Source organism: Phalaenopsis equestris, unplaced genomic scaffold (genome assembly GCF_001263595.1).
Source record: "Phalaenopsis equestris unplaced genomic scaffold, ASM126359v1 Scaffold000202, whole genome shotgun sequence".
NCBI lineage: Eukaryota > Viridiplantae > Streptophyta > Magnoliopsida > Asparagales > Orchidaceae > Phalaenopsis > Phalaenopsis equestris.
In genome coordinates, this window is record NW_018164644.1 from 2951791 (window position 1) to 2975052 (window position 23262).

The window sequence follows — 23262 nt, forward strand, 5'->3', positions numbered from 1 at the left end:
ACTGCCTAGCGAATTACCAAGTTATAAATAATAGGTATAGGTTTTATGTATATATAATATGCATGTCTATGTGTATGTATATAAAACAAAAAAAAATTAAAATCTAAAGTGCACGCCATAACTACATAAACTGTCAGAATCAATGAAACTTTAGCAAAGAGGCCAACCAAGAAAATGGGTATGAAAACGAACTTGCAATGTTTTCATCCACCTTAACTTCTTAATTTTATACGTTAAAGTGCAGATGTTCTTAATATGGTTATGTTTTTTTTTATCTAGTCTTTTGAAAACAATAAAGTATAATGCAATTAAACATATTTTGTTTTCAGCTAAAGGGTAAATTAAAATAAAGCAAATTAAAAGAAATAAAAAAATACGAAGTGATCCCAAATGGCCCCCTTTTTATCTTGATTATTTTTTCATCAACGCAGCTGATTGCAAAAACATGTTTTTAAACCACAGACTGGATCAGAGCTTTGTTTAGCAACATATGAAGCATTAACTTATGTCCTGAAGACATTGTCTGCCAGCTTTGGTCTATCAGACTTCTCCTTTTTGATGGATTATAATGCGTCTGAGCTTCCAAATGGAGAAAGAAAACCACTCTTAGATCACCTAATTCTTAGCTTTCTCAGTGGTATAAATGAATTACTTTCTCATGGTCTTTTGACTCGGAGCCGACAAGCTATTTTGATGGATTGGAAGGTGTTGAATGCCTAATATCGTATTATTTATAAATCTTTGTAACTTAATTTTTTTCCATTTGCATGGTGTAATTTTATAGTTCTCTTGATAATCTGACAAAACAAAGATGACGTATCCATTATTTTGCACAGTGGAATTGTCTGGACTCTCTTCTGTCCATTCCTCGCAACTTTTTTGAAAAAGGAATCCATATAGAGGATGGGTGTCCTTTCTTTTCAGATTCAACCCTACTACATGCTTTGGCTGATATATGTGAGAGGTAATTGTAATAATTCTGATAACCATATGGAGATTTTCTTTTTGGAAGATTAACATACAGACCACTCAATTCCTATGTATTTGCATATCTAACACCAAAACTTCAATTTTTAACATACATACCACCTTGCCTATGCATGAAAAGGTGTATTTCAGTTTTTAAAAGTTTAAATGGTGGTAATTTTGATATGATATGAAAGATTTGGGTAGTATAAATGTAAAAAGTAACATTTAGTTGTTAGATATGTAAATGCATAATAATTTGGTGGCATGTATGTAAATGCCCCTTTATTTTTTCTGTTCAATTTTTATTCATGCTTTCACTTGGTAATATTTCACGTAAGTGGTTCAATGCCACTACTCTTTGCTTTCTCTACTTCTATTATCGGTAACTACCATGACAGTTATGGATTGCCTTTAGAGCAACTGAATTAAAGCAAAAGGTTTTGAAGATTTTTTTTTAAATTGTTATATTTAAAGTAAATTTATTGAATTTATCTTCCTGGAAATCTAAAATAGTAAGTAGCATGCTTTTAAAAAGGAGCTTCTCTATCAAATTAATATGCTGTAAACAACAGTGCAAACGATCCGAGCTTGAGTGAATTAATTATGTGTTTCCATCTTATTCATTTAAAGTATATTGTGCTTGCGCTTGGCTCATCAGCTCATGTTTGAAATTGTTTGTGAACATGTTCATGCTCCACTTGTTAGAATTTGAGCCAAACACTGATGAAACACTAGCCAACTTTGAGCAAATAAAAATTAATAATTTTTGAGCCACAATATAATCATCCTCTTTATCTACTAACCATTTGAAATTTATCTGCCATAGTGATTATTGAGTCTTGTAAGAAGTATTGCGGCAGTGACTGTCCCCCTAATCATTAGCTCATTCACAACTTAAATGTAGCAATGTCCATCTTGCAATCTTCAAGACATTTTATATATCGAAACCTCTTCTTGATATCATGAAGCCACACATTTGACTCTATCGAGCCTACCGTGTCGTTGAAGATAGGAGTGTCTTCAAAAAGTGATTCGTTACTTTATCCATTGTACTCCCATTGACAACACCACTGTTTGGTTAGTTTGAGTTCCTATGATAGCAACTTGTGTTACCTATTGAGGTGCTTGCGGTGTTGGTTGCGCAGGTTGTTTCATAGCCTGAACTATTTGGGCAATTTGAGCTGCAATGTTGATTTATAAAGCCTGGGTGATGTTTTGTGTTAATTTCTCCAAAAACGTAGTCATACTGAGAGTTGGGGCTCCAATAATCTCTATGGGTTGAGCAAGGATCAACACGATGGAGATTAGGAGATTGAGGATCTTTAGGGACAGGTATAGCTTCTGTAGTAGCTCTCGGGCCTTTGGTTGTGCGAGAGACTGCAATGTTTATTCTCTTTGGTGTCATTCTTAACAATTAAAATTTACACAAAATCAAAAGACTAAATAATTAGCTAACTAGTATTAGTTAACCTATTCTCTATTGAATCCTATGAAGACCAGATACATTGAATTCAAAATGTATGCTTTGGTACCCTCCATAATAGCATGAACTCCCATCCATCAAAAAATTGTCTGTTTGGCTTAATGGCTTAACGCTTTTGTCCCCTTGACGTAACTTCCTAGGAGGTCATCCATCCCAGACGCACGAGCATGCTTAATTTTGGAGTTTTTGATGAAATTCCAATAGTACAATAAAAAGTAGTCTCAGTGTCTAATAGTTCCGATTCATTTTACTTGAGAGGTTTCACAATTCCTACATCTCTTTCTAGCTCAGATCCCCTGATGTGTATTTGTAGTCTTTTGGTCCACTTCAATTTTCTAATACAACTATCTAGAGCTCACTAATATGCTCTAGTTTGATGAGAAGTGTTAGTGCTAGCATTTTATTGGAAATTTTTTTATTTATAATAGGTGGATTATGTTTATTTCTTGTTGCTCTAAACTTTGTATTCAACTCTTTATTATAAAGAAGGGGTTCTTCTATTCAATTCTAGGATTTATTTCTTCTCTCACAGGCTGAGACGACCCAAATGTATAATTTTACTTGTTGGTTGAGTTGTTCAAATTTAACAGATTATTTAAAAACTTGCACTTGTTCTTGTTTCATATTGCAGCCTTGAAACTGGCGGTGAAAATTCTGTTTTGTCCATGTTGAGATCGTTGAGGTTGGTTTTAGGTCTTTTATGCTCCGGTAAAGTTGGTTCAATTGTTTCTTGTCATGGAGTAAATTCTCAGGTAACTTTTACCTTTATTCTAATTTTTGAATTGACATAACGTTGGTATACATTATTTATTCTGTCATTTTTCTACTTTTCTTTTTCCCTTTTTTTCTCTTTTGGGGCATTGGGGTTCATACAATTCTCTCTTGGCCGCTTAAACTTAATTACGTCAAATGCGTAAACATCAAATGAAAAAATTTTATACAATACGACATCTAATAAAATATTATTACATTCTCATTGACATTACAAAATTAATTTGCATTTTTTGGATTAAATGATATTTTAGGTTGGTAACTATTCAAGAAAATGCTAAGAATTTTGCAATAAAATCACTCATTCTTGGCAATGCAAGAAAATATATTGTGGGACTACTAAACATGGTAAAGATTTATGGCAAAAAGCTACTAACATAGTTTTGCTTAAAATGACTTTCTCACCGGCTATGACTTATAGTGCTAGAATGTCTCCTTTTAATTGAACGTGTTGATGCGTATAACTTTTTTTGTTGGAATGTTGTTGCATAACTAAAGGAATCCTTAGAGTATAAATATTGAGCCAAATCATCTCAATTTAAAGGTAACACCAAACATATCACTAGGCGTGTAAAAAATTGACACGATTTTTCAACTCAACCCAAACTTGACTCGAAAAAATTCAGAGTCAAGTTGACCTAAATAATTTTCAGGTAGGAGTCTTGGCTCGTTTAGTTTTTGGAGTCACGATCGGGTAGATCTGCCAACCCAAAATTGACTCACTAACCTGAAATTTAATTTGGATTGGCCCAATATCGACATGAATTTGACCCAATATCTGCCCAAATACCTTTGATATCTTTTATGTTAAAGGGTTGAAGGCAGGTCAACTTAGGCGTGAACTTTCTGACTCGTTTAATTTTTGGGTCAAATTTGAGTCGAGTTCGGGTCAAGCAATTTTTGGTGTGGTTAATTTTGGGTCAAAACCAAACTTGACTTACGAACATTGAAGTTAATTATTTTAGTATTTTTGTTCTATATGAAAAAATATATATATATTTAATTTGATTTTAAAGCAGTATATTTGTATTTTATACTTAAAACCCTCTAAATGCACAATTATGTATTTTTTATATAATACTGACATACGTAGAAAGCTTCAAATATATTATAATCATGTTCTTTAAATATTTTAACCTTAAAGAAAATCCAAAGGCTATTAACCCAATCCTATTTTTTGTATGTAATGTTGATGCATAAGATTTTTTGTTAGAAGAAAGATACTAGGAGTTATATTAGGAAATAATTTTTTTATGTTAGAAGTTATGGGGATTAGATTTATTTCTTAATTTAACTTTATTTTCTTTCCTTTTTTAAATTTATTTTCTTGGATTGGATTTATGTCCTTTCTTATTTTAGACTTTCCTATTTTATATTGTTTTCTTTACCTCCAAATAATTAATATGAATTTATTAATTAGAGATATTAGGTGTTATATCTTTCGTTTCCTGTTATTTCTTTTTATTATCTTTTATATTTTAGGATTAATGTAAGTGATATTTATACCTCATTTCATATCAATAAAAATATTCCGCAATATTTTGAATTTCAACATGGTATCAAAGTCTTGAAACAAACCCTATAGTCTTGCAGCTTCGGAAACTTTCTATTCTCTGTAATCGAAACCTTTCCTACGCCTCATCTTTTCATTTTTTTTGTGGGAAACTTTCTATTCCCTGCAGCAGACATCCTTCTCCCCCCTTCCCATCAATGAAAATTTCACTACAAAAGCTTGTCTCTCTTCTTTTATCATTGGGTGAAGAGAGGCTGCGATCACACTGAGAAGGAAGGGGGGGGGGGGGGGGGGGGGTGGGTCCAACCATGGCTATCTTTGCTGTTAAGCGCCCAACCCTTGAGGTGGTTGTTGTAGACATCTCTGTTGCTTGCATTAAGGAATGAAACAATGGTCAACTTCCTATCTATGAGCTGGGCCTTGATGATGTCATGAAGCAGTGCAAGGGAAGAAACCTTTCCTTTAGCACTAAAGTAGAAAAGCACGTTTGTGAGGATGTTATCATCTTTGTCTCTGTGAACACACTCACAAACCCTTCGTCTTGGAGCTGGCAAGGCTGCTGATCCTACTTATTGGGAGAGTGCAACCTTCATGATAGCTGATGTCTCCAAATCCAATAAGATTGTTTTTGAGAAATCTATAGTCCTTGTCAAGACTGCTAAGGCCATTGAGAAGATCTTGACCCACAACAACAAGGGAATTAACTATCATATCCTATCGATCCCATATTTTCTTGTTGAAGGTACAACAATAGAAGATCTTTTCAATCCCAATCACATGCTTATTGGTGGTCGGGAGACCCCTGAGGGCCAAAAGGCTGTGCAGGAATTAACGGATGTTTACACCCAGTGGGTGCCAGGGGACCGTGTTCTTACCACGAATCTGTGATTGACAGAGTTGTCAAAGCTTGCATCCAATGCTTTCTTAGCTCAGAGATTTTTTTTTTCAGTTAATGCCATTTTTGTGTTGTGCTAGATCATTGGTGCCAATGTTACATAGGTGGTCTATGCAATCTGGAAGGGCTCGAGGATCGGTCCAAAATTTCTTAATGCCAGTGTTGGATTTGACGCCCAGAAGGATATCCTGAAACTTGTGTACATCTACAAGTGCAATGGTTTTTCTGAGGTTGCCAACTACTGGAAGCAGGTCATAAAGATCAATGATTACTAGAAGAGTCGTTTCGTGAATTGGGTTGTCTCATCGATGTTTAACACCATTTATGGAAAGAAGATTATTGTGGTCGGTTTTGCTTTCAAGAAGGACACCAGTGACATGCGGGAGACGTCGACAATCAATGTGTGTGAGGGCTTGCTCGATGATAAGACATTGATCAACATCTATGATCCACAAGTTTCTGAAGATCAGATTCAGCGTGATCTCGCCATGAACAAATTTGACTAGGATCATCTAATTCACCTCATGAAGCTTAAAATGTTTCCTTTAGAAGACACATAGGATTCTGGGGGTTCCGTATCAGATGTCGGATTGGTAGCAATCTTCGAGGGTTGCTGACAACTCCAATCAATCCTCTATTGCTGTCAGACAATAGCCAATGCTGCCATTATCACCATATTGAACAATTGTCCAGAGCGTTTCCCTCAACAGATCCTTCTCCGGAGCCTTTTTTTTGCAACAGACCCTTCGAAGCTTTTCCCCGCAATAGGCCCTTCAAAACTTTTTTCTGAAGCAAACTCTCCTTTGGAACTTTTTTCTTGGAGTCGACCCTCCTTCGGATCTTTTCCTGCTGCAAGCCTTCTCCAGAGATTTTCTCTGTATCAGACCCTCATTTTTAGCCCTACAGACCCTATTTTGAAGCTTTTTGCTGCATCAAGCCCTCATCCGGAGTCTTTTCCTGTATCAGGTCCTCCTCAAAAGCTTTTTCTGCAGCAAGTCCTCCACTGCAATTCTTCTTGCAGTAGGCCCTCATTCAAAGCCTTTTCCTGCATCAGGTCCTCTTCAGGAATTTTTTCTTGTATCAGACCCTCCAGAGCTTTTTCTGGGCAGGACCTCCACTGGAATTCTTTATGCAGCAGGCCCTTCTCCGAAGCTTTTTTCTGCAGCAAGGCCTACCTTTAGGGTTTTTTTTTTTCTTTTTTTCTTTTTTTTTTGCTATATGTCATGCCCTGCATCTTTTCTTGTTGGTTGTCTACTTCTTTGCAAACTCTTCTGCATTACTTGTAGGGGTCTTCCTCCTATCTAGAAGCATTGCAGAAACTGTAGTAAAAAATAAATGTATTCAACGAGAAGTTAGTTTTTCCTGCATATTGTTTTCTTCCATGCAAACTCCCCTGTAGCGTTACCTGTAGGATCCTTATGCCTACCTACAAACATTGCAGGAACTATAGTCAAAGACAACCACAATCGATTATAAGTTATCTTTTCTTGCAGGTTGTCTACTTCCTTGCAAACTCGCCTACGACATTATCTGTGGGAGCATGTAGCCTACTTTCAAACACTGCAGAAACTGTAGTCAAAGCAACCGCAGTACTGGATGAAGACTTCAAGTTCTATTTCACAAGATCTTCGTCGCCCATTGTTTGATGTTTTCAAATCCAAGTTGAATGTTTCAACTTGAGCGGCAGTTTTAAAAGTTATATTAGAAAATAATTTATTCATGTTAGAAGTTATGAGGATTAAATTTAGTTTATAATATAATTTTATTTTTTTCCTATTTTATATTTATTTTCTTGAATTAGATTTATTTCCTTTCTTGTTTTAGGCTTTCCTATTTTATAACGTTTCCTTTATCTCCAAATAATTAATATGAATTGTTATTTCTTTTTGTTATTTTTTTATTCTAGAATTTATGCAACCTTTCATATCAATAAAAATATCCTGCATTATTCTGACTTTCAATAAATGGTAATGGTAATAGTTGAGTCAATTAGGTAGATGTACAATACACTTGATCAATAGACAAACTAAGCTTTAGAGGACCTTAGTTATTCTCTGGCTAGATTGGGCTGCGCCAAACCCTTCCCTTAGGCCAAAACGCATGGCCATCCCTTCTAAGGAAGATGGGGGATGGAACAATTAGCTATTTAATACTTGCTATTTATTTATGTAGGGCAATTAGTGCGCTATGCGCTTCAAAATGCACCAATTTGTTCTAGAACCCAGTATTATACAGATAACGGCATCACCAGAGATTCATATCTGTTGAATTTTTGGCTTCTTAAATCAGGATTCATATTTCTACTGCTCTAGGTTGTGTAAAATTAAAAATCAATAAAGATCGATGGGTGTAAACACGGTGCCCTTTCATTGTATACATAAAGATCGATGGGTCATGGTTAAGACATTGATTGTTGAATTATATTTTGAAATCTTCTATGAAACACTCTATGCCTCTGGCTCAATTCTCTCTATTCGTTTTTTGTACCTCTCTCTTTCTTTTACCCCTCTATTCAATATTACGTTTTAATGGGCATTGTTATTAAACTTCATTATTACATTTCTATGTAATTTCTTTACTCATGCAAATTATATGTATGCACACTCTTCTCATATTGACCTTTTAATTTTACGCTTAATTCTCTTTTATTTTTTTGTAGAGGATGTTACAATTGGTCAGATCTTGTTGGATTCTAAATCTTAGTCTCAACAAGCGGAGGGTGGCGCCTACTGCTGCACTTCTTTCTGCAGTGTTGCATGAATCAGTCTTTTGTGACCTGGCCATGCATGAAATGAATGGTGACAAGAAGGGGCCCTTGAAATGGGTCGGTTGCTTACCATGTGAACTATATCTATATTCATCTTCTGTACTTAATTTGACAAATCCATCATTGATGTAGAAGTTCATTCTCTCTCTTTTTATCTCCTCACTCCCTCTCTCCCCCCCCCTCTCTCTCTCTCTCTCTCTCTCTCTCACTGATCGTTCTTTCTCATAGACATGGACACACGCACACAAATAACCTCTCTCACTCTCTCTCTCTCTCACACACACTCTCACACACAAGGTCACTCTCTCTCTCTCACACACACACACACACACACATCATCCTTTGTTTTTTGTTTTTGTTTTTTTTTATTTGTTTTGTTTTTGTTTTATGGTTTTAAAAAAATATGTTTGGCATTGTAATAATTTTTTATTTTTAAAAATAATAAATAAAAAGATATGTTTGATTATATATTTTCTATTAAAAAATAAATTATATTTGTGTTTCTTAGCACAAACATAGAAGGCTGCCATTGTAAAAACTGGACGGATCAAAGATCACCTGCAACCTATAAAACAATTTTAGCCCATTTTCAAACAAAATTGCTTTCACGACCTCAGCCTATTTATATCAAGTAAAATAACAATTATAGCACACAAATTGTTAGGTTGAAATGCTAAAGTGAGTCGTTTACCATTCTGATGATGGAAGAATTGAACTGAATATCGGATAGACGGGGTGGGGCTCCTCTACGTTGCGGATTAAAGTCTTTGAGTTGGTATAGCTGAGCTTGGCGGCGATGGAAGAGATGTCCATGGATGCCAATGGCAAAGAAGGGATTCAAAGATGTAAGAAAAATGCAAATTTGATTTTTCGAATGTTTTTGCCGACCGAAGGAATGGCCGATTGAAGGAACTGCGAGAGGAGCCGGGCCGAAGGAGTGGTGATGGGAGCCAAGCCAAAGGAGCGGCAACTGGAGTCGGGCTGAAGGAGAGAAGGCAAAAGGAGAAGAATGAGATCTGGAATTGCTTGGTTTAGGGCTGAGCATGAAAAAATATGGTTTCGAAACATAGAAAAGTCATTTCACATGTTTTTGTTGGTTTAAAAACAGGAGGCTTGTGTTTAAAAACAAAATTAAAAAACAACCAAACAGACAGTGTGTTTCTGTTAATTTTCTGTTTTTTTTTTTTTTTTTCAGAAGTAAAAAATCGGAAAACCAAAATTCATGCCAAACAGCCCCTTAAGGAAAGGTCAAAATGGCCCATGAACTATTTATATAAGGGTATTTTAGCTCAATTTAGTCTGTTGATTCCTTTGATATGATCCAAATAGGTTGCTTTGTTAGATTATTTTTTTATCAGATTTGAGGAATTAAGATTGAGAAGTTCAGGGACTAGTTGTCAAGTTATTTTAATCTTTTTTCTCAAATTTGTAATTTTTAGAGATTTATACAACGAAGAAAAAAAGGTATGAGTTAATGATATGTACAGCATTATTGTTGAACTAATGGGTTTAAGTGGGCTTATATTTTGTTTACGAGCTTTCATTCTGCTTGATAGCTGGTTAATAATTTCAGAAATTCATGAAACATAATCCTTAAATTTTTCATTTTGTAGACGTTAAAATTTTTCAAGTTGCAAGTTGTTAATGTTTTCTTATTGACCTAGCAGCTGATGTTGAAGGAATTAAAATATTGTTTTGTTCCTTGTTTCTTTATTTTCCAGAATTGTGTTTGTCTGTAGTTGTGTGCCAGATATTAATACTACCAATGTATGATTCCTTTTGCATTTTAACTGAATAGGTTTGGCGTATTTTCGAGGAAACCAACATTTTTTTTTTCAATTTTTTAGAGTTTCCATTACAATAGCAGATGAGGTTTTCCTTACATTTACGCTTCACTATTAATATGCATTTAAAAAAACGCTTCATCATTATTTGGTGATGTGTCAGTAGGTTCTCAGTTTAAATTTATTTTGCTGATTAATTTTCCATTTTTCGTTTTTCAGTTCATTGAAAATCTAATTGATGAAGGCACCAAGAGTCCTCGCACTATGCGTCTTTCTGCTTTGCATCTGACAGGGTTATGGCTTTTACACCCAAAAACACTCAAATATTATATTAAAGAATTGAAATTGATGTCACTATATGGCTCCGGTGCGCGTCTTTTTTATGTTTCTTTGGCAATATATGAAGCAAATATTTGGTCATGCTTTTTTTTCTTTTTGTGTCAAAATTTTTTTTGTACCACTAATCTACCACTGTTTCTGAAAAGTGGCGTTTGATGAGGATTTTGAAGCTGAATTAAGTGAAAATAACGAAGCCAAAATGGAGGTTTCATTGTTAGCTCAAAGTCCTGATCCTGAGTTGACCAAAGTAAGCCAAACAGTTCTGTCATTTCTTTTGTTGCCATTTAATTTATTAAATTTTTTATGGGAATTAGTTTATTTATCATCCTCACGGGCCATGAAATTTCCAGACTTAGCACTAAATTTTCTGTTTGATCTTACACTAAGACGGTTTGATTAGAATTATGGTATTCATGGACATTGAATAAACTTCACTTTATTCAGCCAGTCTAAATTATATGGGAATTAGTTTATTTATCATCCTCACGGGTCATGAAAATTTCCAGACTTGACCACTAGATTTTCTGTTTGATCTTGCACTAAGACAGTTGGTTTAATTAGAATTATGGTATTCATGGACATTGATTAAACTCCACTTTATTCAACCAGTTTAAATTATATTTTTCATTTGGGTAAGAGTATTGTGATCAATACGTTTCCATTTGGCAATTTTAGATAATGTAGTCTCACCTAGTTTGTTTGATCCAATCTTGTTAAGACAAGCCAGGTGATATACCAAGCACTCGGGAGAGGTGCAGTGAGTGCCTCCCAAGTTTAGGAGTGTGCAAGCAGTCGGTTTGGTTGCATGGGTTGATAAATTTGTTTGACCAGCTAAGCCGAATCAACTTATAGATAAAACCAAATTAGATGGAGAATTGAACTTAAAGTGAAGCAAAATATAGTTTGGTTTTTTCAGTTCGGTTTTGGTATAACCGAATTTTGAAATTCTTGTGAAAACATGTCCATTCAGGCAATTTGGATAATCGGTTGATAGATTTTTATAAGCAATCGATTTACAGATTTAATTTAATCACAATATAATTCAGATTTCTTTGTTTGATTCATTTTTTTCCAAGTAAACCTTAGTCTGGAACCAAAAATTGAATTGGATTTTATTAATCAAAACAAATCAATGAAATATATCAGTTCGGTTCAATTTTATTTTTAACCAAACCTCCTTCTCAGGTTGGTGTCATTACTCGTATATACCGAGGGAGCCTCTTGATATGTCATGCAGTATAATGATGCAAGCACCTTACCTTTATTCTAGAGGTGAGTGTTAATAGTTTGAATTCGAAAGTTGAGTTAATTTTTATTTGGTGATGACTTGGTGTGAGAAGTGTATCAAGAGTTGGAGTGTATGCCCTTGGAAATAAGTTGTTTAATTATAGCTTTTAAAACATAGAGTTCTAAAGTAGTAGATTTTGAATAGGAAGAAAATGTGTCCATTAAAAAGGATGAAGAGTAGAGATGGGTAATTATCGGGAATTGCCATGGAAAAAGGAAAAATATAATAACCCAAAAATAATAAAAAGACCAAGGATGAAGCATTCTATTGATTGTGAAAATCACAAAACTATTCAGTTGGACTTTTTAGCTTGAAGCCTTGTGGATACAAGTGACTGCCTATATATTTTCTTCTTATTTTTGCCTCTTTTGGTAAATAAAATTTAAATCTTCTATCTTTCATAGGTTTGTCAATTTGTATATTTTCATCTAAATCAATTAGTTATTAAGATATATTATCATCATTGCATTCAAATATAGGATGGAGCTGAGGTGCTTCAAGAACGTGAGGTTTGTTTTCAGTGATGTTATCGTGGATGTGCCACCAAAAGGCTAGTAAGTTAACAAAACTAGAATTAACGGAAGCTTGCAGCCTTGCGAAAATAGTTGCGTGCTTCTTATTTTCTTATTTTCCCCTTTTCATTTAGAAAATATGAATATCCTATCTTTCATAGAATTTACGGTTTGAATACTCCCATCTTAATCAAGTAGCTATAAATATATATCATTATCACTGTGTTTGTAAATTGGATGGAGCTGAGGTGTTCAAGAACATGAGATTTATTTCCAGTGATATTATTAATGAATGATGAAATAACCACCAAAGGGCCAGTAAGTGCAGGAACATTAACCCGTATATTTAGAAGTGTCAGGCCCCATTTTGAACCCTCCCAGTTAAACATAAGACATGATAGAGGTAAAAAATTCATTCATTCACAATTCCTACTAACACTTGTTTTGACTTCATAGTTAAGATCATGTGAGTAGAATATTATTTTTTCTAGATTGCCACAAAAAATGTCATACTTTGAAACTTTCTGATATATCTATCATAATCATTAATATAAAAGAGTGCAAAGTTTAAATTACTATCATGAATTTTAATATTTATAGATACAGCTTGCTCAATATAATATGCTTTAAATTCGAACATGATATGACTCAATCATAGGTAGTAAGGATAATTGTCTGTAAAAACATGAAAGTTCAAGAGTCAAATAATTTAATTGGTAGTATTAATTTTTTTGTTTTATTTCCATCTTTTCTCTTTCTTATTCTTCATAATCTTAGAATTAACGGATAATGTTTGTATAGGCCTGGCACATTTATGGCATTTGATCTTCACATAGTTGATCAGCCCATCATAATTATTAATATTAATTGGATCAATGGTCTTTTGTTAAAGTTTTTACTACCCCAACCTAACAATTATCAAGACCCAAAAGCCCCTTTTGTTTTATATTGAGGCTCATCTCATCCGAATTTGTATTTCTCTTTGGGCAAGTCATCATCATTTGTCAATACATCTTACACTACTTGATTTTTGTAAAGATTTTTAAGACTCGAGTCAAATAGAAATATCATGAAATTATTTGAATAAGTGGCCTTGTAGTTTTACTGGTAACATCAAATGCTAATGGCATGCTCAACATGAAGAGTCTACAAGCATTACGCTTAGGAATATTTCTCTCTATAATAAAGTTCAAAATTCTCACAACTACAGGATGCTCCTTAGAATGAATCCTCTTATTTATATTTTCATGTTGCTTTGTTATTTTCTAAACCTAATAAATCATCAAATTTTTTTTTATATTTACTGATTTCTAAATTAACAATTCACAACTTACTCAAAAAAAAATAATAATAATAGTCTTTTGATAAATTTTTTACTACCCCAACCTAACAATTATCAAGACCCAAAAGCCCCTTTTGTTTTATATTGAGGCTCATCTCATCCGAATTTGTATTTCTCTTTGGGCAAGTCATCATCATTTGTCAATACATCTTACACTACTTGATTTTTGTAAAGATTTTTAAGACTCGAGTCAAATAGAAATATCATGAAATTATTTGAATAAGTGGCCTTGTAGTTTTACTGGTAACATCAAATGCTAATGGCATGCTCAACATGAAGAGTCTACAAGCATTACGCTTAGGAATATTTCTCTCTATAATAAAGTTCAAAATTCTCACAACTACAGGATGCTCCTTAGAATGAATCCTCTTATTTATATTTTCATGTTGTTTTGTTATTTTCTAAACCTAATAAATCATCAATTTTTTTTTTATATTTACTGATTTCTAAATTAACAATTCACAACTTACACAAAAAAAAAAAATAATAATAATAATTCACAACTAACTAAATTAATTTCAATTACACTTTTCCTTCAAAAAGATTTTTTTCTCATTCAGCCCTTTTAAACTTACAACTTAAAATCAAAATCCAGTTGCTGAGAAAAATGTGAAAAATTAAATTTTTGGCCTCTAACTCTCATGGAAAATATTGATGAAGATTCTTTGTCAACTATCCACCTGCAATGATTTTGTAAATATAAGAAAAATCAAGTGGACTGGTTAAATTAATTCAAGCAAGCTCATAGAAATGAGATCTAAACAGAGTGAAAGGCTATTCAACAGACATTAAAATTGTTGACCTTTTTTGCATTCTCATTAAGAGGCAAGTTATATGATATAAGCGTTGTGTGCAAAGTTTGGTATAGACTATTTTCTAAAAAATAAATCTAGATATCATGAGCATCGATGAGCCCAATGGAGTAGTCTTCTGTTAGATATAATCTGGCATGAATATGTGAATTAACTCCCAGCCGGGACAACCCCTAAAAAATTAACTAGTAATTTAGAGGGAGAGTAGTGTAACAAGTGTATAGATCTCTCCATCAGTGGAAAAGAGAGTTGGTTTGCCTTGATAAGAGGAAGGATGTTTTTGTTGTTGTTTTGCTGAATCTTAGAAAAAATATCGAAAAGTTGTTGGATGGAGAGGAGTGAGAGTTCGCTACATTCAAACTAGTAGCCACATTTGTAGACGAGCAAGGTGATTGTGTTGTAGGAAGTATAGATCACTTGAGAGAATAGAAGGGGAGGATCTTAATAATTTAGGGGCTACTTAAATAAGAGGTAGCTATGTTAACAGGTGAGAGGAATGTGTGAAAAATTGTAATAGATTCACAGTTGAAGAGTAAATTAAAGATGACGATAAAATGTGGGCCGCATCAAGCATCAAAGGTTTCGAGAGCGAATAAGACACTAATGCCATGAGTTGCCCGTGCCGAAGAAAGCCTTTAACTTTTGGGTTGGCACCAAATTGCAAATCTCTACTCACTAAAGGAAACTACGCGCAATGCCTTGCAGGAGAATGTAATACAAGTGTTGCACTAGAAACACAAATAAGGCCATATGGGCTAAAATGGGAGGAAGTGTTGATCGTGCCCATGAGGGGCGAGTGTTGCCCTCATGGAGATACACATAGCTACTTGTGAAGGGCTAACTAATTGAAAAGAGCATGGATAATGGAGATAAAATAAATAACAATGAAAATTTTTGTATCTCCAATTTGAAGGTGTTAGAAACTTAACTAGTTTAATGAAATACTATTTTGCAAAATTTTTTAAATTGAAATGTGATTGAGGCTAAAATTTCCTAATATTTTTTGTCACAAATTATGATTTATTGATTATATTTTTTGTTTTAAAAACATACTTTATAATTAAATAAATCTACCAATTGACAAGACTACGTTTTCAAGGATCTCACTTCATTCAAGCGTTTACATATATGGTTGCATCTTGGTTTTTACGTGATTGGCAACCATATCATATTGGGTATGCCTTGATGTAGGGTGTAGGGGAACTTTACTTGAAGGCAACAACTTGATTGGTGATCTTTTGGGATATTAGTGGAAGTTTTATGTAGGCAAGAAAAGAATGATTATTAGGATTTTTAAGCATATTTAGATCTAAGGCCTTTTGGTTTTGTAAGGGTTAGATTTCTTCGGAGGAAAACTGTGAGGAACTAAGTATTTGGATTGATACGTCATCAACAAATTTTTATCATTAACCTGAATCTTGAGATAATTTTTTGGGCAAGAACTATTCAAAATGTAATTAAAAATCATCCAGAAGTTAGATTTAAGCAAACTTACAGTCAAACTGGTCGGCTCGACTAAATGGACCTAACAATCTAAAAATTTTTCCAATCCGAGTCAAGTCAAACCTAGATCAAGCCGTTAAATCGCTTTTGGAAGCTTTTCACTCATAATTGAAATGTCAAACGGATTTCAAATATGGTATGCTTATAATCAATCGAGTATCTCGACAAGATGAATCCAACGAGCCTAAGATTACTCAATTCTAACATCATCAAGGTACTTAAATGTCGGTGAAACACTATAATCAAGAGAACTTCCTCAGGTTGTTCGGTCAGAGCCTTTCAGATTCTTTTTTTTATTTGCAACATGGACTTTATAAAAATAGCATCCTCTTGAAAGAGGTTAGACCTTAAGTTAAAATAAAGACTGGAGGTTGGAGGAGCTAAAGCTTAGCATCGTTTCTGCACCGAAGATCTGTTGGATTCTTCCCTCTCTTGCAGTCACCATCGACCATCATTGACTGCCACATGCTCCTTGTAGCAAAGTTCCTTGTGGAGTCATAATGTGTCTTGTGAAATCCCAATGTATGTTGTGGAATAGTGAAGCACCCGTGGAGCAATACGTTGTTCAGTACACTGTGTAACAATGCACCTCGAATATGGTGCAATGAGACGCTATGAAGACGTACCAACGCACCCCACATAGTGCGACGAAGTCTTCCGAAGACGGTTTAACAATGCATCCCTAATATAGTGCAACTACCCACCCTGATGCAGTGTAATAATGCACCCCACATACATTGCAAAGTCGCATTCTAGTGCGATATAACACACCTCGAATACGGTGCAATGACACACCGTGATGATGTTGTAATAACGCAATTTACATATTGTGTGACTACATCTCCTGAAGATGGTATGTCAATGCACCTCGAATACGAAACGATGACGCCATCTAAAGACAATGTAACAACGCATCTTGAATACAGTGCAACGACGCACCCTAAACACACATACAATGCAACGACTCCTCCCGAAGACAATAACTTTCTTCGACCTCCTAAAGCTGTCTCTTTGAGCTTTCGACTCCGGCTTCTGCGGCCTACGAATGTCATCACAACTCCGATACGGCCTATATGACCATCTACTTGTGTCTTTTTCGACTCCAGCCTTTGTGTCCTCTAGACTTCATCACAGCTTACCACTACGATCTTTGTGAATAACTACTGCATTTGTATTCTACTATTGTGTGACTCCTAATTCTGGCCTCTCTGGCCTACGTACATCATCACAGCTGTCCACTATGACCTATGTGACCAATTACAACTTACGTGTTTCACACCTAATGCAGCTCTAAACTCCAGTCTCTGTGGTCTACATATGTCATTACAACTCCCCACCATGACCTATGTAACCAAACCACAGTCTACTTGGGTCACTGCTCATGCAACTCTCGACGCCAGCCGCTATGGCTTATGAACGTCGTCATAACTCACCTTTATGTCCTACAGGACCAACTACTGTCTACGTGGTACACAACTTGTGCAGCACTCGACTCCGGATTGCAGACTACAAACATCATCACGGCTCACCGCTATGGCCTAAACTACGACTTAATTGATCCACAGCTCCTGTAGCTCTTGATTTCGGCCTCTGCAGCCTATAAACATCATAATAACTCACCACAACAACCTATATAATCAACTACGACCTACAAAGTCCACATCTCATGCAACTTTCGACTCTAGCCTCAGTGGTCTACAAAAGTCATCACAACTCACGTACATGACTTACAGCTTATGCAGCTCTCGACTGTAGCCCTGGCGGCCTACAGGTATTATTACAGCTCAACACTACGTCCTACGTTGTGCACAGTTTCTGCAGCTCTCGACTCTGGCCTTTGCGGCTTACGGGCATCATCACAACTTATCACTAAGGCGTTCATGACCAACTCTGGCCTACATTGCTCACAACTTGTGCAGCTTCTGACTTTGGCCCCTGCGGTCTTCTGATGTTTTCACGGCTCACCACTCGGCCTACATGATGAACTATAATCTATGTGGTCCGCAGCTCGTGCGACTCTCAACTTTAGTTTCTATGGCCTGCATACGTCACCACAGCTCATTGCTAAGACCTATATAACTAACGATGGTCTACGTGATCCGCAACTTGTGTAGCTCGTCTTAGCCCCTGTGGCCTACGGATGTCGATACAACTCACCATTATAGCTTACATTACCAACTACGGTCTGTGTCGCCCACAGCTCTTGCAGCACCTGACTTCTGCCTCTACGGCCTACATCACAGATCACCATTATAGCCTAAGTGACAAACTACGACATACGTGGCTCACAGCTTATGCACTTTCCTACTACTGCCCCTATGACCAACCGACGCTCCTGAAGCAACCATCTGACCCGCTCGACCAATTAATACCATGGCTTCAACTACGGTCTCTTGAGCAAACTTACATTACAGCCACGATATGAACTACTACTTCCATAACAATCGGTTACGACCTTTGTTGCTATCACCGAGCACTATATTCATTACAGTTAGACTATGGTTATTATTGATGAACAATTGTTTTTCATTGATAATGATCAACTTTGTAACTCCAACTTCTCAAATTCGGGTGAAGAGTGTGCCCGTGTACTCAACACTCATAGTAGATTATTTTAGCTCGCTAGACCTCGTAGTTTTTCCCTCTTTTCAGAGTTTTCCACAAAAAATTGAATTGTCTCATCCTGTTTACTGCTTTTTAATTACCTGAGTGTGTGATGTGTTTTTGTGTAACGCTAAGATGATAATTCATTAATTTACCGTCGCAGACCTTCTGGCATGCATCTTGGATGTTAGGAACTAATAGAGCTATTTTTTTTTGTTTTTGATGTTATGGTTTAGGAGTTGTGTTTTTTTGTGATCTTTATGCTCAAAAGAGGAAATTGTCTCCCAATAGTGATTTTCTTTTCTAAATGTAATTTTTTGCATGTTCTAGAAACTTGCATAAAGTTGTCGAAAATCATGTAAAATGAATTATTACTTTTTACTTTTAAAAAGCGACATATTTGTTAAATGGGGTGCATTTAGATATATATATTTAACAAGATTTGAGCCTCCATTAAATTTTATTTTTAACTAATACTTCCTAAAGATTGGAGGAATGTGGTGTGTTTTACTTAATAAAGATGATAGTGAAATTCAAAATTATTACAAGGCCTATTCAATGGTTTTTTTCGTTCTTTTACATTTTGATCTTGAATGCCGGGACCTTTTAAAATTATTTGTGGTTAGATGCATTGATAGTGTAGTCTCTTAGAAGTTTGGTGTTTTCATGCATGCCACGGTACTTCTACAAAATGTTTAATTTAATGAAATTTCAAAGGCCCCCAAGGTAGATAAGAGTATGACATACGCTATGTGGAACCCTGCGACAGACCATGACTCAACAATTGCATGTTCAAAAGAGGAAATTGTCTCCCCATAGTGATTTTCTTTTCTAAATGTCATTTTTTGCATGTTCTAGAAACTTACATAAAGTTGTCAAAAATCATGTAAAATGAAAGATTTTTATCTCCTTTGTTTTTGCCGTTCATCTTTTGTAAAAGAACAAGGATATGCTTTAAAGTTGATCAACGCATGTCTTTTTTCTTAAATTTTTAAAACTAAAAATAAATTAAGAAAGTAAAAGTATACTTGAACTCTACATCTTCTATTGGTTGCTTTTTAACATAAGTTAGAAAAAAAGTTACCTTTTATAACTTTTGCTCCTTAGCTTTTATAGAAAGACGGAAACTGTACAGACTTCCTTCTCTAATAAGGAATCTTGGTTATTTATATTATACTAGAGCCAAGTTCAGGGAATTACATGATTTTGTCCTAGGAGACCAAAACATGCATCAATAATGCCGGAAGAGAGAATTATGTGAATAAGTAGGTAAGAAAAAAGACAAGTCAAGACAACTTGATTGATAGTCATCCAAAAATCATATAACATAGAACTATTCTCTGTCTTCAACATGGACGAATAAATTAACTTTGAAAATTCTTAAATCCATGTTCAAATAGTTGTAATAAGTTGTGTAATTATGATGATGGTCAATTGAGGATATTCAATATCTTATCGAAGTTCAACTCATTCTTTGGAGTGGCTGTTCTTGGCCTTGTCACAGATTTTTACCTCTTTTCTTTGAAATAATGATTTTGTGTTGGCTCCATGTATATGTTGTTTAACATTTCATTGTTAATTTGAGCTTACTTATAATGCCAATTGTTTACTTATTGCTCTTTTATTGTGCTTAAAAGGTATTTATCAATACCGAGACATATGCTCGAGTATCTGTTGCTGTACTCTTCAACAAGCTTTCCCAATTTATAAACAGAGGTGGAAAACTAAAGAAAGAGGATTCGGAAGCTGCTCTTCATTGTGGAAAAATTTTTTTAATAGAACTTCTTGATTCTGCGGTATGCATATTTAAAAGCTATTTTAAAGCTAAAAATATGGGATTTGTTTTATGATGTTTGGTATTGACCATTTATTAACTTATTATGATTTAGTTTCTTTTACCTCATTTCCAACCTTAGTTGTTTTTTTTATTATTTATTTAAGTGCATGCATTTATTGGTCTTAATACTTAATGTTGATTTTTTGTTTGCCTTCATTTTACCTCCTAATCCATTAATGACATGAAATTGTTTGTTATGTTTGAATTTGTGAAAACTCTATGGAGATGGAGGGCTTGCTTTAGTTTTTTTTTAATTATTATTATTTATTTTTTATTTTTTAAAATTATAATGATTTGAGAGTGTTATAAAAAATGAGAGATTTTATGATTGAATTTTAGTCTCTTGTTCAGTTTATTAAAAAAAAGTTAAACATAAATATGTGCAGAAATGATTATCCATCAAAGAAATATATTTGAAACTCAATTTTTTATTTTGAAATCCAATATTAGTTGCACAACATAAATGGAAAAATGTAGCCCATGAATTATTGGATTATTGTAGATGAGAAATTGTTATCCATTGATATTTAGATCATTATATATAAGGAAGGTGCTGGCCATATAGTTAGGATTATTTCAGTTTTCCTCCTTATATTAGATTGTATATGTTGATCATGTTCAGCTTCTTGATTTGATTATTAAAATATATTTTAGGTAAAGCTTTAGTGATAATACATATAATTTGAAAACTTGTTTCAACATAATTTACTTAGGCCGGTCCATTCTTATTTTGGGGCAATTACGTAGAGACCGCCCGAAACTTTCTAATTACAAATCAACCATCCTCTTTTATTTATTTTTCAAATGCTCTCTCAAATATCAAAATTCATGGTATAACCCCAACCCATATATTTCATTTTTATCAAATTCTCAATTGTTTGATTGTGGCATGTGTAAATGCATCAGTTTGGTAGTTCCAAAAAAATCACCTAGGTGGTTAATTTGTAAATATTAATGTTTCGGGTGGTCTGTATGTAATTATCCCTTTTATCTTTTGTCAATCTCAATTTGTTCGGTCCTATTATAGTGGACATGATTTTTGGCATGTAATTATGGTATCATGATTGTCACAAATTTAAATTTGGATATTTTTTTCACTTTGTACTCTGATAAAAAAATTCAACCACTTCTAGTTTGATTATCCTTTGTTCAGTGTCAACATTCCTTCTTGAAATTATATTTTTTTCTTATGTCTTCTTTTAACCATATTTATTAATATACAAGTATAATAGGCAGTGGTGTATATTCAATTTGATTCATTTTCATCACACTCAAAATCTATAAATTTTTTTTTATTTTCTTGTGCGACTTTATCTAGCATATATTTTTCAGTTGTCATCTTAAAGTATCTTAAAATACGTCATGATATTCATGTGGTCTTCTGTAGGTTTATTCATCTATTATCTTATAACACTAGCTTAATACTAGAATAGGTGAGAGAGAGGTAGATAATTTTTCTTGCAAGTTGTTCATTCATTCTTTCATCAACAAATATGTTGTTAGTGCTGATCTTAATTTTTTATTTGCTCCATTTGAGTTTGTGAGAACTTACATCCAATCATTATACTATTTGGGTTTTGTTGGCTTTGAAAGTTTTCTACTAAGCTCTTTTAGTTATCTAATGGTTCTAGGTTTTACTTTCAGAAGGTAAAATAGATATTAGATAATGTACTTTATAAAGATTTTACCATCTAAAGTAGATTTTATGATCTGGTTTATGGTTTGTGGACGACATAAACCCATATGATTTTTATCTCAACCACCCAATACGATTTCTAATTCTCAGGTTTAATAAGTAGTGATTTATTTACTAAAAATATATAATGCCATTATCGTAAAGCAAATGGAGGGAAATAATAAAGGATTAAATCAAGATTTCATGCTTCCGTAATGTCAAGTTATCATGGACCCTAGTCTATTTAGTCAGTGAGATAGTCTAAGCTGTTTAACAGAATGATCCTTGACAATAAATGCATGCTACGTCATGAAAGGTACTTACTAACTCAAAGTGAGGTTTTGTTAACGAGTCATTTTGAAGCCATGCTTGGCTAATAGATTTTTTCATGGCGTATCAAGTAGGCCTTATATCTCACAAATCATAGACTTACCCATTGCAAAACTTCTAGGCTTCGGTTGTAATCCCAGTATAATTTTGTATTTTTTTGGGGTAAATCAATGGGCATAAGCCACATCCTTATTTGCATGAGATTTTATTAGTGTGATTAAATAAAAATTTATCTTCATGTATATATATATATATATATATATTTAGTTAAAGGAGCATTATACGGCTCCCTATATGTTAATTAGGCAAAAAATAATACAAGAGTTTAGGTTGGAGAGGGTCCCCAAACTAACAAAACCCAAAAGGTACAACTCACTCAAAATAGGGATCCTCATCCATATAAACTTCCACACAAAACCAAATAATGAGTAAAGAAGTATACCAAGAAACAAAACGTATGCCCGAACATGTACAAGTATACCAATCCCAAAAAGTATACTCCTAAAAGCAAATAAAAAGCCACTAAAAAGTAAGAAAATGAGTGGAGCAGCTGACGATGCTATCCAAAAAAAATAGTGTCCCAGCCAAGAGGTAAAACCAACACCAGAAAGCAACAGACCAAAATAGAAGATCAGATTCAACATATATGTATCAGCCACAGCGAACATCCAGAGCACAACAGTAAATATAGCAGACCGAAAAAGCAAACCAACAACAGAGACTTTGAGCAGGACATGAAATGACACCTATGAAAGAAAACTAAAAGTAATATAAGAGCATCCATAGTGATGAAGCAAACGTTAAGCACAGTTATCCTGCTCTGACTTTGGCCCCTGCG

General features: G+C 34.3%; 1 protein-coding gene and 1 pseudogene across 1 annotated transcript in view; both read left to right on the forward strand.

Annotated features, from left to right (window-relative positions):
* The window catches only part of LOC110022769, an 89499-nt gene that overhangs the window by 42576 nt on the left and 23661 nt on the right, over window positions 1-23262 (forward strand). The window contains 7 exon segments of the mRNA XM_020721869.1: window positions 463-705; window positions 837-964; window positions 3084-3204; window positions 8291-8455; window positions 10402-10549; window positions 10668-10768; window positions 20220-20378. Coding sequence (XP_020577528.1) covers window positions 463-705; window positions 837-964; window positions 3084-3204; window positions 8291-8455; window positions 10402-10549; window positions 10668-10768; window positions 20220-20378 — 1065 coding nt within the window.
* Window positions 5042-7277, forward strand: LOC110022696 (annotated as a pseudogene).